Genomic DNA, 16,702 nt, shown 5'->3' with positions numbered 1-16,702 from the left:
AGCTGAAGGCACCTGGCTGATATCAAGTGGCAGGGAGTTCCAAAGTTTATGGGCTGCCACACTTTTTAAATAAACAAGCCAAGTTCCTACAAATGTGGAACCAGCGTTTTGTGGCACTGGTGGCAGCTCATCAAAGTGGTCGAATGGGCCTCATCATTTCAAGCATAATCTTTTTGGGTGCAGGTGGCAGCAAGGGGGGGTGGCTGGAGCCAAAAGTGGGTGGGGCATTCCCTCCACAGAAACACACCTCCCACTTCCAGCTCTATTTCTTCCCTGCGTGAAATTAGGCTAAAGGCTGCCCACCGCCCCCAAGTCTGATCCGCTGGCTTTAAGGCACACCACCCCTAAGAAAGGACAAGGGACGCGGGTGGCGCTGTGGGTTAAACCGCAGAGCCTAGGACTTGCCGATCAGAAGGTCGGCGGTTCGAATCCCTGTGACGGGGTGAGCTCCCGTTGCTCGGTCCCTGCTCCTGCCAACCTAGCAGTTTGAAAGCACGTCAAAGTGCAAGTAGATAAATAGGTACCGCTCCGGCGGGAAGGTAAATGGCGTTTCCGTGTGCTGCTCTGGTTCGCCAGAAGCGGCTTAGTCCTGCTGGCCACATGACCTGGAAGCTGTACGGCGGCTCCCTCGGCCAATAAAGCGAGATGAGAGCCTCAACCCCGGAGTTGGGCACCACTGGACCTAACGGTCAGGGGTCCCTTTACCTTACCCCTGGTTGCCAAACCAGTTTAAAGAAATCCGAGCGCCCGGTTGCCAAGTGTGCCGGTTTGCCTGCGAATAACGCAGCACTAGCAACCCGTCTTGTCCCCCCCTCCCACCAGAAAAAAAACCACATCCATTGCTCTGTATCAAGGTCAGAAGGAGAAGGAGGAAAAGCTCTCTGCTACCCAGGCAGCTGTCTGCATGAAATGGATTTGCTCCATAGCCAGGCGAGATTGAATTTGTGTTTCGTTTGGCGTGGGGCGAGGGAAGGGGGGGGGAAGGTTCGTCCCTGATCACGGACTATATGGATGGCTCACTTAAGAATGGAAGGTGATTTTAGCCGAGCTATAAATCTCCAGCTGGATTGCTCCCTGGAAGCTAGTAAAGAAGAAAACAATATCGCTAACACGGTGAAATGCTTAATAGAGGAGCTTGCCGGAGAAGGAGGATGGAGGCGTCAGGGCCCTGTGCGGGATGGAGATGAAGGAACGGTGGCGAGGTGGTGGTGGGGAGCTGGGAGAAGGGCCCTCTCTGTTTCCCCGCACACCAGATTGCTGCAGGGGGGGGGGGCGGGCACTGCGCCCTGAAACGGATCCTTTTATTGGGACTCCTATCCTGGCACTGTCGTGCGGCACGTGGCTTGGACTCTATTCAGCCAGTCCTTTTTCCCTTAAGAAGCTCTCTCTCTCTCGCTCTACACACACACACAAACACACACGCGTTTTGTTATGCTCCCTTTTATTTTTTTATTTTTTATAAATATTTTATTAGGTTTTCTCAGTAAAAAAAAAAATTCAAAGAAAAAATCCAAAAACAGAAAAACAGAAAAGAAAATACAAAAACAGAAAAATACCAAGTCAAAACACACAATACAGAATACAAGCATTAAATCACAAAAAAGTAAAAAAATGGAAAAAACACATAAAAAGGAAAAAGAAAAACACAACTCTCTCTTTTACAACTCCTCTTTAGTTAACCTATTTTCCTGACTTCCTCACGCCTCCCTTTTCTGTATCCCTTTTTAAAGATTAGTTCAGCAAATTCATAATCAATTTAGTTTTTCTAATATCATTCCCATCTTACATTTTTGTTATGCTCCCTTTTATATTTTCGTAATTTCTTTCTTAAAATTTCAAAACTTTTAACATACCGTATTTTCCCGTGTATAAGACGCCGCTGTGTATAAGGCATCCCCCTATTTTGGGGGCACTCAAAATTAAGAAAATGGGGGAGATTGCCCCCGTGTATAAGACTAACCCTCCCCCCTTTTATTTTCCAGTAAAAAAAAAACCCTAGGTTAACACGGAAAAGTATGGCACATACGACCTGACCATTAGGTCTAGTCGTGACTGACTCTGGGGTTGTAGCACTCATCTTGCTTTATTGGCCGAGGGAGCCGACGTACAGCTTCCAGGTCATGTGGCCAGCATGACTAAGCCGCTTCTGGTGAACCAGTGCAGCGCACGGAAAAGCCGTTTACATTTCTGCCAGAGTGGTACCTATTTATCTACTTACACTTTGACATGCTTTCAAACTGCTAGGTTGGCAGGAGCTGGGACCAAGCAACGGGAGCTCACCCCGTTGCGGGGATTCGAACCGCCGACCTTCTGATCGTCCCCTTCTCCTTGCGCCCAACATCTTTCCCAGCATCAGGGTCTTTTCCATGGAGTCTTCTCTTCTCATGAGGTGCCCAAAGTCTTGGAGCCTCAGCTTCAGGATCTGTCCTTCCAGTGAGCACTCAGGGCTCATTTCCTTCAGAATGGGGAGGTCTGATCTTCTTGCAGTCCATGGGACTCTCAAGAGTCTCCTCCAGCACCAGAATTCAAAAGCATCAATTCTTCAGCGATCAGCCTTCTTGATGGTCCAGCTCTCACTTCCATACATCACTACTGGGAAAACCAAAGCTTTAACTATACGGACCTTTGTTGGCAAGGTGATGTCTCTGCTTTTTAAGATGCTGTCCAGGTTTGTCATTGCTTTTCTCCCAAGAAGCAGCGTTCTTAATTTCGTGACTGCTGTCACCATCTGCAATGATCATGGAGCCCAAGAAAGTAAAATCTCTCACTGCCTCCATTTCTCCCCCTTCTATTTGCCCGGAGGTGATGGGACCAGTGGCCATGATCTTCGTTTTTTTGATGCTGAGCTTCAGACCATATTTTGCGCTCTCCTCTTTCACCCTCATTAAGAGGTTCTTTATTTCCTTCTCACTTTCTGCCATCAAGGTTGTGTCATCTGCATATCTGAGGTTGTTGATATTTCTTCTGGCAATCTTAATTCCAGCTAGGGATTCATCCAGCCCGGCCTTTCGCATGATGAATTCTGCATATAAGTTAAATAAACAGGGAGAACAAGAGTCAGTGGCGTAGCGTGGGTTGTCAGCACCCGGGGCAAGGCAAGTAATTTGCGCCCCCTAACCCGTGGATTTGCGCCCCCTAACCCTAACCCCCAGATGTTGCGCCCGGTGCGGCCGGCCCCCCCTGCACCCCCCATGCTACGCCACTGAGAAGAGTATCTAATAACAAAGACTGCATTTTGCATAGCGTCGTGGGAACGTGGGTCACAAAGCCTGCTCTGCAACTGCAGCCAGTAAATACATGTGTGAACACAACCTTAGAAATACTGCAAAATTCAGTCGGACTTGAGTCAGGGAGCGTGTTTTGAAGACAACTGCAAGGGGGCCACCTTGTGGCCAAGGATGGATATCGACCGGACTCCTATGTGTTAGTTATGAATGAATGAGTCTTTATTTGCGCCAGCCATCGGCCGTAGCAATAAAATAACAATACGATACACAAAGAATAGAAATAAAAAGTCAATTGTATAAAATACATTTTAGGGTATTGAATCAATAGTCAAATAGTGGATCTTATTCTGAGTTCCCCAGCTAAAAACCTTGCAACCTTTGCTGTCGCCTTCTCATCTTGATCTGCCAAGAGAAAGGACATGGGGGCAGTGGCTGGGCGACCCGGAATGGGCAATAAAAGAGGGGTGATAATCTCATCCCTCAAGTCTTTATAAAGAGTGCAAGCCAGAAGGGCGTGCACCACTGATTTGGAACTGTCATCTCCACAGGGACATGTGTGTGTTAGGTAGTTTGGACAAAATCTAATTTTCCCCCCTATAATTTTTATTAAACTTCCTGTTTTACAATTTAAAATATTCATTTAGATAAAGGTAAAGGAACCCCTGACCATTAGGTCCAGTCGTGGCCGACTCTGGGGTTGCGGTGCTCATCTCGCTTTATTGGCCGAGGGAGCCGGCGTACAGCTTCTGGGTCATGTGGCCGGCATGACTAAGCCGCTTCTGGCAAACCAGAGCAGCACACGGAAACGCCGTTTACCTTCCCACCGGAGTGGTACCTATTTATCCACTTGCACTTTGTCGTGCTTTTGAACTGCTAGGTAGGCAGGAGCTGGGACCGAGCAACGGGAGCTCACCCCGTCGTGGGGATTAGAACCGCCAACCTTCTGATCGGCAAGCCCTAGGCTCTGTGGTTTAGCCCACAATGCCACCCACGTCCCTAAAAAATTCATTTAGACGACCTTAAAATATCAGCAACTTCCCTTCTTCTCTTTCCATGGTTTGTTTTGCATAACATAAATCCCTGCATGTTTTACATGAACTAAACCATTGTGCTCCATTATTACACCCATCAAAACTTATTTATACTGTTGAGTTTATCATAATGCTGCCAGCATTTTCAGCTGTACACAGTTCCCCCCATATATCCAGTAAACGTTTTCCAATCTTCTCTAAATGTATGTGCTTCTTGCTCTCTTATTCTATATGTTAGGTTTTGCAAACTGCACATATTCCATCAGTTTAAGTTTCCAGTCTTCTTTAGTTGGGACTTTGCTCGTTTTCCGTTTTGGGGCTAACAAAACCCGGGCCGCAGTAGTGGCCTACGTAAATAAATATGTAGTGGCTTATATAGAAAAGGATAACGTTTAATCTTTTCTTTCCTCCCAATCTTGTCCCCAGAATTATCCGTTCTAGGATCAGAGTGCAGTTAGGTACAGCTAAGAAAGGACAAGGGATGCGGGTGGCGCTGTGGGTTAAACCACAGAGCCTAGGACTTGCCAATCAGGAGGTCGGCGGTTCGAATCCCCGCGACGGGGTGAGCTCCCGTTGCTCGGTCCCTGCTCCTGCCAACCTAGCAGTTCGAAAGCACCTCAAAGTGCAAGTAGATAAATAGGTACTGCTCCGGCGGGAAGGTAAACGGCGTTTCCGTGCACTGCTCTGGTTCGCCAGAAGCAGCTTAGTCCTGCTGGCCATATGACCCGGAAGCTGTACGCTGCCTCCCTCGGCCAGTAAAGCGAGATGAGCGCCGCAACCCCAGAGTTGGCCACGACTGGACCTAATGGTCAGGAGTCCCTTTACCTTTAAGAAAGGTCAAAGGGCGGCAGTGTCCAATGAAACGGAGTCAGTCCCGGCCATGAGGGATGACGGTAGCTCTTTCGCTGCAGCAGGATTTGTGGTGCCCCCAGGGGGTCTCCCATCCCTGACTCACAAGGCAGTTTATACAATAAGCACAGCCAAACAATGTCAGGCAAAACCGGCAGGGGTCAAAAACTCGCCAGTCAAACTTGCAAACTAGCTGACTTCAGCAATTTTAGTGTGACTCATGCAACACGTCGGTGATTCATATACACAGAACAATAATTATACATACTTTATCAACCTTCTGAGAAAAATACAAAACAGAGCCACAAAGACTTGCGGACTACCCAGCCTAAAATGAACTTATACTGTTTGGTTTCAATAGATTTTCCAAATGCTTAACTCAGTCTTTTAGGTAAGTTCATGAAGATACCAACAAAAGGTAAGTTCGGTGATATTCACAATACCGAGAGATGCTAGTAGAATTGAAAGGTAAAGGGACCCCTGACCATTAGGTCCAGTCGTGGCCGACTCTGGGGTTGCGGCGCTCATCTCGCTTTATTGGCCGAGGGAGCCGGCGTACAGATTCCGGGTCATGTGGCCAGCATGACTAAGCCGCCTCTGGCGAACCAGAGCAGCGCACGGAAACGCCGTTTACCTTCCCGCTGGAGCGGTACCTATTTATCTACTTGCATTTTGACACGCTTTCGAACTGCTGCGCTGACAGGAGCAGGGACCGAGCAACGGGAGCTCACCCCGTCACGGGGATTCGAACTGCTGACCTTCTGATCGGCTAGACCTAGGCTCTGTGGTTTAACCCACAGCGCCACCTGCGTCCCAGTAGAATTGTAGATAGATGTTAATAAAGTTGTAGACGATGAAGTTGTAGACGACAGGGTGCCGGCGTTTTGCACCTGTTTTGCCGTGGCAGTCCAAAAGTCCAAATAATCAAGCGGCCGCTGTTCACCCCTCATAGGGCCCTTTAACTGGGGCTTGCAGGTAGCACACTGCCAAGGTAGTTTTCCGGGCTTCTTCAGTGGCCTAATCTCAAAGTCTTGATACATATATTGATATTCAGTGTTATAGAGAATACTCTTTCTTGGCTTAAGCTTAAGAGACAATGTGTAGAAATGAATCATACAGTGGTACCTCAGGTTAAGTACTTAATTCGTTCCGGAGGTCCGTTCTTAACCTGAAACTGTTCTTAACCTGAAGCACCACTTTAGCTAATGGGGCCTCCTGCTGCTGCCGCACCACAGGAACACAATTTCTGTTCTCACCCTGAAGCAAAGTTCTTCACCTGAAGCACTATTTCTGGGTTAGCGGAGTCTGTAACCTGAAGCGTATGTAACCCGAGGTACCACTGTACTAGGGAAAACCGCTTTGCAGCAATGTCTGTTTTAGGCCAAATTGCATCCAACATGTGTGGATTGGAGAAAAATTCGCCAGAGGGTTTTCACGAGGGCTTTGAATAAATATTTGCGAACCGGTGAGGAAATGCATTGGAATGAACTTTGGGCTGGGGAAATGGTTAACTGAGGGAAGAAGGCAAAGCAGACTGAATCCCTAATCCGTAATCGCGGGTGGAGAGTGCTGCTTTCGCACTCAGGCCCTGCTGGGTAGGGGGTCCTATTGGGGCATAGAATCATAGAGTTGGAAGGAATCTCAGCTAAAGCATCCATGACAGATGGCCGTCCAACCTCTGCTTAAAAACCTCCAAGGAAGGAGAGTCGGCCGCATCCCAAGGGGATGTCCGGACAGCTCTAAATGCCGGAAAGTTCTTCCTGATTTTGAGTCAGAATCTCCCTCCTTGCAATTTGAAGCCATGGGTTTGAATCCTGACATCCAGAGCAGGATGAAACAATCGTGCTCCCTTAAATCATAGATCCTGCAAGTTGGGAGGGACCCCCGAGGGAAATCTAGTCTTTGCAATGCGGGAATCTCTGCTGAAATATCCCTGAGAGCTTCTGTTGAAAAACCTTCCGAGGTAGTTTGTTCCACTGCCAAGCTGCTCTTACCACCAGAAAGTTGAGTTTCTGATGTTGAGTTAGGATTTGAATCCATTGGCTCATGTGCCAATGTGCCTGGCTCATGTGCCTGGAATGGCAGAAAACAAGGTTGCTCCATCTTCCATGTGGCAGCCCTTCAGATATTTGAAGATGGCTCTCTCATCTCCGCTTTTCCAGGCTAAACATTCCCAGCTCCTTCAACCGTTCCTCATCAGGCTTGCTTTCCAGACTCTTGATCATCTTGGTCGCCTTCCTCTACACACCTTCCAGCTTGTCAACATCCTTCTTAAATTGTGGTGCCCAGAACTGGACACAGTATTCCAGGTGTGGCTTGACCAAGGCAAAAGAACAACCCTTAAGATAATTGAAGATGGCTATCATATCTCCTCTCAGTCTACTGTTTTCCAGGCTAAACATACTCAGCTCCTTCAACCGTTCCTCATATGGTCTGGTTTCCAGACCCTTGATCTTCTTGCACACCCTCCTCAGCACACCTTCCAGCTTGTCAACATCCTTCTGAAATTGTGGTACCCAAAATTGAACGCAAGACTCCAGGTGTGGTCTGACCAAGGCACAAGAGAGTGTCGCTATGACTTCCCTTGATCTTCTGCTGACTTATCTTGGTGTGAGACCAATAATAATAATAATAATAATAATAATAATAATAATAATAATAATAATAATAATAATAATTTATTATTTATACCCCGCCCATCTGGCTGGGTTTCCCCAGCCACTCTGGGCGGCTTCCATAGAAACCAAAAAACACTAAAATATCATACATTAAAAACTTCCCAGAACAGGGCTGCCTTAAGATGTCTTCTGAATGTCAGGTAGTTGTTTATCATTTTGACATCTGATGGGAGGGCGTTCCACAGGGCGGGCGCCACTACCGAAAAGGCCCTCTGCCTGGTTCCCTGTAGCTTTGCTTCTCGCAATGAGGGACCCGCCAGAAGGCCCTCAGCGCTGGACCTCAGCGTCCGGGCAGAACGATGGGGGTGGAGACGCTCCTTCAGGTATACTGGGCCGAAGCCGTTTAGGGCTTTAAAGGTCAACAACAGCACTTTGAATTGTGCTCGGAAAAGTACTGGGAGCCAATGTAGGTCTTTCAAGACCGGTGTTATGTGGTCTCGGCGGCCGCCCCCAGTCACCAGTCTAGCTGCCGCATTCTGGATTAGCTGTAGTTTCCGAGTCACCTTCAAAGGTAGCCCCACGTAGAGCGCATTGCAGTAGTCCAAGCGGGAGATAACTAGAGCATGCACCACTCTGGCGAGACAGTCCGCGGGCAGGTAGGGTCTCAGCCTGCGTACCAGGTGGAGTTGGTAGACAGCTGCCCTGGATACAGAATTGACCTGCGCCTCCATGGACAGCTGTGAGTCCAAAATGACTCCCAGGCTGCACACCTGGTCCTTCAGGGGCACAGTTACCCCAATTCAGGACCAGGGAGTCCTCCACACCAGCCCGCCCCCTGTCCCCCCAAAACAGTACTTCTGTCTTGTCAGGATTCAACTTAAATCCATTAGCCGCCATCCATCCTCCAACCGCCTCCAGGCACTCACACAGGACCTTCACCGCCTTCACTGGTCAAGTGAAGCTGGACTGGAGGGGGCTGCTTCAATGCTCACCTGTTCACACATACATCCACCCTTTTCCACTCAGGTGTGGTTGTTGGGCGTCAGATTCTGCTAAGGAGCCCAGCCAACTCCCCTTGCCTGAATCCTGGCCCTCTTCCCCTGTGTGACAGCAGATTCTGGAAGCGAGTGGGTTAACAAGCCATGTGCAGACAAAACACAAAAGGGGCCATTCAGTCCACGCAGCTGCCCAAAGTTGGCCTAGCCGCTGCATCCATCAGAGGCAAACAGATTCTGATCTCAGCTAGAATAAACTCGCTGGAGGGACGAAGGCACAGCTCTGAGTGGGCAGCAGCAGAAGGGAGAGGGTGGGCTTTCGTCGTACCACCAAGCAGCTTGCAACGAAGGGTTGGAGGAAATTGTGGACACAAGATGGTGGGATTTCAGAGCTTGGGAGTCCCTTAGCCCAAATCTCCGCTGAATGCAGAAACCTGGCAGCGGGGTGAACTAAGCAACCCTCTTGGTCTCTTCCAACTCTGCAGTTTTTGGATTCTATGATTAAGGCCGGGGTAGGGAAGCGGGTGGCGCTGTGGGCTAAACCTCTGAGCCTCTTGGGCTTGCGGATCAGAAGGTCGGCGTTTCAAATCCCCGCAACAGAGTGAGCTCCCGTTGCTCAGTCCCAGCTCCTGCCAACCTAGCAGTTCAAAAGCACATCAAAGTGCAAGTAGATAAATAGGTACCGCTCCAGCGGGAAGGTAAATGGCGTTTCTGTGCACTGCTCTGGTTTGCCAGAAGTGGCTTAGTCATGGTGGCCACATGATCCGGAAGCTGTATGCCGGCTCCCTCGGCCAGTAAAGCGAGATGAGCGCCGCAACCCCAGAGTCGGTCACGACTGGACCTAATGGTCTGGGGTCCCTTTACCTTTAGGCAACCTAAGGCCCGTGGGCCAGATGTGGCCCAATCGCCTTCTCAATCCGGTCCATGGATGCTCCGGGAATCAGCCTGTTTTTCCATGAATAGAATGTGTCCTTTTATTTAAAATGCATCTCTGGGTTATTTGTGGGGCATAGGAATTCGTTCATTTCCCCCCCAAAATATAGTCCGGCTCCCCACAGGGTCTGAGGGACAGTGGACCGGCCCATGGCTGAAAAAGGTTGCTGACCCCTGGATTAAGGGTTTGGGTTTTTTTAAGAGGAATGGCTCAGTTGGTAGAGTAAGAATCTCTTCATACCAGGGTTGTGAGTTTGAACCCCACTTTGATTGAAATATTCCTGCGTTGCAGTGGGTTGAACTAAATCATCCTCAGGGTCCCATCTAGAAATCTGAGATTCCGTACAGTGGTGCCTCGCAAGACGAAAAGAATCCGTTCTGTGATTCTCTTCGTCTAGCGGTTTTTTCGTCTTGCGAAGCAAGCCCATTGACGGATTAGCGGATTAGCGCTATTAGCGGCTTTTAGCGGCTTATCGGATCAGCTGATAAGCGGCTTAGCGGCTTAGAAAAAGGGGGGAGGGGGAAAAACCCGCAGGAACTCGCAAGACATTTTCGTCTTGCGAAACAAGCCCATAGGAAATTCGTTTTGCGAAGCACCTCCAAAACGGAAAACTCTTTCGTCTAGCGAGTTTTCCGTCTTGCGAGGCATTCTTCTTGCGGGGCACCACTGTATTGTGAATGTGTGGACTTAGCTGCCACATGATGCGTTGGTGGCGTTAATGTGTAAGGGGTTTAGGCATGCAGAGAAAACGACCAAGAAAGGGTTAAGTCAGGTGTGCCGGTTAATTTGAGTTGTGTTGGTCCTGTACCTGCAACTGCTTAAGCCTGTGAGAGTGAGTCAGCACAATCTAAATCAGGGGTCAGCAAAAATTTTCAGCAGGGGGCCGGTCCACTGTCCCTCAGACCTTGTGGGGGGCCGGACTATATTTTGGGGGGGAAATAATGAACAAATTCCTATGCCCCACAAATAACCCTGAGACGCATTTTAAATAAAAGCACATATTCTACTCATGTAAAAAAAACACCAGGCAGGCCCCACAAATAACCCAGAGATGTATTTTAAATAAAAGGACATGCTCTACTCATGTAAAAACACGTTGATTCCTGGACCGTCCGTGGGCCGGATTGAGAAGGTGATTGGGCCAGATCCAGCCCCCGGGCCTTAGTTTGCCTACCCATGCCTTAGATAGCCCTTTTTCAAAAAAACAAACATAATGGCGTCCAGTATATTCTAAATATTATTTTTTTGTTGTATGACGATTTGGTCCTCTTTCCTACGGTTTCCTCTTTTCTCCGTAGCCACAGGTCTCAGGTCATTGCGAAGTTTCTGTGTCCACTTTTGGGTCTCGTTTTAGCTCTGTCCCTTTCAGATTTCAACACAGTGTTTCGCAACCAGATGATGCAACCAAAACCGCACAGCCGTTGGGTGGCATTTCTGAGAAGCCTCTTTTCCTCTCCCTTCCTCTTCAACTTCCCAGAGGTGGAGAACGTTTTTGGGACCGGAGACCTCCTTGCGCCAATCCCTTGCTCCTACGATAAGGCAAAAGTCAAACAGATCCACTGTGGAAGAGATAGTTTGCTGGGCGAAAGCGACTGAGCTGCAGGTAAGCGTCCCTCAAGCTTTCCTTTCCCTGTCCTTCATCCTGAAGCAAAGTCCCCAGCTTCATCTCAGCTTCCGATAATCTGAATTGTGGAGCGTTCAGAACGGGGAGAGCCGTGTCAAAGCGAAGCTGCGAATGTGGGAAGAGGGAGGAACGACAACTACAGTGGTACCTCAGGATACATACGCTTCAGGTTACAGACTCCGCCAACCCCGAAACAGTACCTCGGGTTAAGAACTTTGCTTCAGGATGAGAACAGAAATTGTGCGGCGGCAGCAGGAGGCCCCATTAGCTAAAGTGATGCTTTAGGTTAAGAACAGTTTCAGGTTAAGAATGGACCTTCGGAACGAATTAAGTACTTAACCTGAGGTACCACTGTATGTGCAATAGATTTGAAGGGTCTTGAGATATTTTGCCTTTCTGCGACTGCAAAACGCAGTACAGTGGTACCTCGGGTTAAGAACTTAATTCATTCTGGAGGTCTGTTCTTAACCTGAAACTGTTCCCAACCTGAGGTACCGCTTTAGCTAATGGGGCCTCCCGCTGCTGCCGCCGCGCCATTTCTGTTCTCATCCTGAAGCAAAGTTCTTAACCCGAGGTACTATCTCTGGGTTAGCGGAGTCTGTAACCTGAAGCGTCTGTAACCCGAGGTACCACTGTACTTCTTGTTGTTTTCCCAAGATTCTGGTTTTTAAGGTTCTCCTTGGTTCTCCTAAGGTTCTCCTAAGGTTCTCAAAAACACCAGATGTTTTTGACTGCAGTGGGGCATGTTGTAGTTGTAGTGGGACTGAACCCTCTGGGTCAGAGTTTCCCAAACTTGGGTCCCCCCAGATGTTTTCAGACTACAACTCCCATCATCCCTTGCTAGCAGGTCAGGGATGATGGGCATTGTAGTCCAACAGAGACCTAATTGGACTGGAGACCTAAGTTTAGGAACCGCTGCTCAGACTGTACGTGTGAGGTTCCTTCAGCCAGTCCCACTCAGAGGGGATACATCATGCCTCCCACATCAAGCACAATTGTGGGCTTCCTTTTAATCAGTGGTACCTCGGGTCACAGGTCCGAGGGTGGCGCTGTGGGTTAAACCACAGAGCCTAGGGCTTGCCGATCAGAAGGCTGGCGGTTCGAATCCCCGCGACGAGGTGAGCTCCCGTTGCTCGGTCCCTGCTCCTGCCAACCTAGCAGTTCGAAAGCACGTCAAAGTGCAAGTAGATAAATAGGTACCACTCCGGCGGGAAGGTAAACGGCGTTTCCGTGCGCTGCTCTGGTTCGCCAGAAGTGGCTTCATCCTGCTGGCCACATGACCCAGAAGCTGTACGGCGGCTCCCTCGGCCAATAAAGTGAGATGAGCGCCGCAACCCCAGAGTCGGCCACGACTGGGCCTAATGGTCAGGGGTCCCTTTACCTCAGGTTACAGACGCTTCAGGTTTCAGATGCTTCAGGTTACAGACTCTGCTAACCCAGAAATAGCACCTTAAGTTAAGAACTTTGCTTCAGGATGAGAACAGAAATTGTGCTCCGGTGGCACAGCGGCAGCAGGAGGCCCCATTAGCTAAAGTGGTGCTTCAGGTTAAGAACACTTTCAGGTTAAGAACGGACCTCCAGAACGAATTAAGTTCTTAACCCGAGGTACCACTGTACTGAGTCCCAATCCTGAATACTGAGATCTTCTACCGAGTCAACCATTGGGTCTCTCTACCCCAGTATTGTCTACCCTGACAGACTCTCCTATTTCCCCAGCCCTGCCTGGGATTGAACCTGCGACCTTCTTTCTGCATTGCTGGGGGCTGGAGTAGATGACCACTGAAGGACCCCTTCCAACTGTGCCTTTCTAGGATTCGGGGATTCATGCAAGGCATGCGATCTACCCCTGAGCCAATAAATAGAAATTGGCGGACAAGGTTTCCAAAGGTTATTGGCGCTCCGTACAAGCTCCTGCCATCCCCGCCCACTCACCTCCGGTCAACAAAGACAGAATAAATTAAGAGAAAACTAGAGATATGATGCAAAAGCACTCAGCTGGCACAAGTCCTCCGAGCCGGAGAATTTGCAATCTCCTGGCCAGAGAACATTGCAGAATTGCACACGTGGGAGAGAGCAACGGCGGAGGAGGAGGAATGGCCTTTTTTAGAAAGAAGAAGAGGGAAGAAGTTCATTTGCCAGCCAGCCAGCCCTTCCCTTCTCTAGAGAGCTCCATTCCATCCTCACACACACCCTGTGCCACATTCTGTTCCCGCACCCACAATTCAGTATTCTGCGGTCACTTACTACTACGATCACCGTGACATGTGGCCAATGCAAATATCACGGGATATATCATGGGATCTGTAGAATACCCCTCTAAGAACTACAATTCCCAGCACCCTTAACAAATGACACTCCCACAGTCCTTTTTTGGGGGGGAGCCATGTGCTTTAAATGTACAATGTGGACAGGGGTCAGCAAACTTTTTCAGCAGGGGGCCGGTCCACTGTCCTGCAGACCTTGTTGGGGGCCGGACTATATTGGGGGGGGATGAACGAATTCCTATGCCCCACAAATAACCCAGAGATGCATTTTAAATAAAAGGACACATTCTACTCATGTAAAAACACGCTGATTCCCAGATTGTCCGCGGGCTGGATTTGGAAGGCAATTGGGACGGATCCGGCCCCCGGGCCTTAGGTTGCCTACCCATAATGTGGATGTTGCTGTCTGTCTTGATATGTTTATCATCCTAGAATTGCAGAGATGGGCGGAACTGTCGGGGTCCAACGTTCTGCAATGCAGGAATCTTTTGCCCAACACAGGGCTCGAACCCACAACCCTGAGATTAAGAGTCTCATCTACTTTACCAGGAGCTAGCTCTGCTCCAATGATAAGTTTTGCTTTCTCAAGCTGGGCAGGAGACCATGCAGGTATTTACAGGGATGCAAATGAATGAATGGAATCTTTATTGCTAAAAGCTATAAGCAGTCACAGGGACGCGGGTGGCACTGTGGGTTAAACCACATAGCCTAGGGCTTGCCGATCAGAAGGTCGGCAGTTCGAATCCCCGCAATGATGGGGTGAGCTCCCGTCGCTCGGTCCCAGCTCCTGCCAACCTAGCAGTTCAAAAGCACATCAAAGTGCAAGTAGATAAATAGGTACCGCTCCGGCGGGAAGGTAAACAGCGTTTCCGTGCGCTGCTCTGGTTCGCCAGAAGCGGCTTAGTCATGCTGGCCACATGACCCGGAAGCTGTACGCCGGCTCCCTCAGCCAGTAAAGCGAGATGAGTGCCGCAACCCCAGAGTCAGTCACGACTGGACCTAATGGTCAGGGGTGCCTTTACCTTTAAATGAATGAATGGAATCTTTATTGCTAAAAGCTGTAAGCCGTCACAACTGGTCACAATGCATAGAATACAAATAATTGATTTAAAACTGAACAACAACTGCAAAGCAAACATACAAAAATGCAAAAATCACACCTGCATAAGTTAAGAGCTCCACATCTCACACTCCCCCTTATGATACAGTGCTACCTTGGTTCTCAAACACCTTGGTACTCAAACAGCTTGGAACTCAAAGACTGCAAACCTGGAAGTAAGTGTGTGAACTTTTTTTTCCGAAAGCCGAATGTGCTCTGTTTTGAGTGTTACACTGAGATCTGTCTGTTTTTGCTATTTATTTTGCATTTTTGTTGTTTTTGTGACTGTGTGGAACCCAGTTCAGCTACTGATTGATTGATTGTGTGACCGCAGTACATTGTTTATTGCTTCCATTTTATGGATCGGTGGTCTCGCTAGATAGTAAAACCCATGTTCAATTGATGTTTTGGGGGTTGTTTTTAAAAGTCTGGAACGGGTTAATCCGTTTTGCATGACTTTCTATGGAAAAGCGCGCCTTGGTTTTGGAACGCTTTGGTTTTGGAACGGACATCCGGAACAGATTACGTTTGAGAACCAAGGTACCACTGTACTAGTCTTGGTGTGTAGCTCTCAACTTACTTGCAACCAAGGCAAATCTTCAGGGATGCAAATAAACTCTCTCTCTCTCTCTCTCCATCCATACAGAGTCGCAGGATGGATTCCTCAGTCCTGATCTTTATTGTTTGCCTGGTGTTATCCCTTCAATGCTGCCGCCTCCAGGCTCTCCAGTGCCCCCCTGTGGCTACCCCAAGCAACATCACCGAGTTCTCCTGCTCCTCCCCGTCCCTTAGCCATTTCCCAGCTGGCTTCCCTGAGCGGACGACCCTGATCTCCGTCGAGTTCACAAACATCTCCAGCATCGGTGAGGATGCGCTGCTGGGATTGCCCAAGCTTCAGGAACTTCACCTATCTAACAACAGGCTGGAGGACCTTCCCGGCGGCCTCTTCCGCGACCTCCCAGAGCTGCACACCTTGGATCTCACAAGCAATCTCCTGGAAGATCTGCCTCCGTCAATATTTGAGAACGCCAGCTCGTTGAATCATCTGTTTCTCAAGATGAACCAGTTGACCAAGTTGCGGCCACAGTGGTTCCACCCGTTAAGGCGGCTCCAGACCCTGGATCTCTCCAACAACCAGCTGAAAGACGTCCCCCCCTCCTGCTTCAAAAAGCTGGAGAATTTGACAGCTCTGGACCTCTCCTCCAACTTCCTCCGCCAGCTCTCTCCGCAGATCCTGGAGGGGATGCCTCTTCTGGAGAGGTTGGATTTTGGAGGCAACCACCTCCACTCCATCACCGACAAGACCTTCCAGGAGGTCCCACGCCTGGGGTTCCTCTTCCTCCAAAACAACAGCTTAACCCGTCTCCCACCAGGAATCTTCGAGCCTCTGAGGAATCTGGAGACCCTGTTCATCTCCGACAACCAGATCGCTTCCTGGGACCCTGGGTTCTCAGGCCAGCTCACTAAGCTCAACCTCGACCTCGCCAGAAACCCATGGGCGTGTGATTGCCTAATGAGCACCTTCGTGGACTGGGTGACGCGTCATTCTGCCATCCTGTACTCCAGGGAAGAAGTGGTTTGTGCCTCCCCCAAGAACCTCAAAGGCCGGGTGGTGATGTCTCTCAAAGAGTCTGAATTTGATGTTTGCTGAATCCTCAGTACATAACCAGCCTTGTCCCTAAGGAGGATGTTGCGATGAAGTTCCAAAATCATGTATTAGATCAAGGGTCAGCAAACTTTTTCAGCAGGGGGCCGGTCCACTGTCCCTCAGACCTTGTGGGGGGCCAGACTATATTTGGGGGGGGAGGGGAATATGAATGAATTCCTATGCCCCACAAATAACCCACAGATGCATTTTAAATAAAAGAACACATTCTACTTATAGAAAAACACGCTGATTCCCGGACTGTCCACTGGCCAGATTTAGAAGGTGATTGGGCCAGATCTGGCCCCCGGGCCTTAGTTTGCCTACCCATGTATTACCGTATTTTTGGCTCTATAAGACTCACTTTTTCCCTCCTAAAAAGTAAGGGGAAATGTGTGTGTGCGTCTTATGGAGCG

General features: G+C 49.2%; 1 protein-coding gene across 1 annotated transcript; it reads left to right on the top strand.

Moving 5' to 3' along the window:
- Positions 1 to 1,011: 1,011 nt before the first annotated feature.
- On the top strand, positions 1,012 to 16,702 carry LRG1 (leucine rich alpha-2-glycoprotein 1; the record flags this gene model as incomplete). The annotated part of the gene is given in 4 exon segments (XM_081177904.1): positions 1,012 to 1,033; positions 11,024 to 11,232; positions 11,234 to 11,257; positions 15,288 to 16,702. Coding segments are annotated over 4 exon segments (1,260 nt in total). The 3' UTR covers positions 16,293 to 16,702.

The sequence above is a fragment of the Podarcis bocagei genome (assembly GCF_964188305.1).
Source record: "Podarcis bocagei genome assembly, chromosome: 18".
NCBI lineage: Eukaryota > Metazoa > Chordata > Lepidosauria > Squamata > Lacertidae > Podarcis > Podarcis bocagei.
This window is presented reverse-complemented; position numbering and strand designations above follow the sequence as displayed.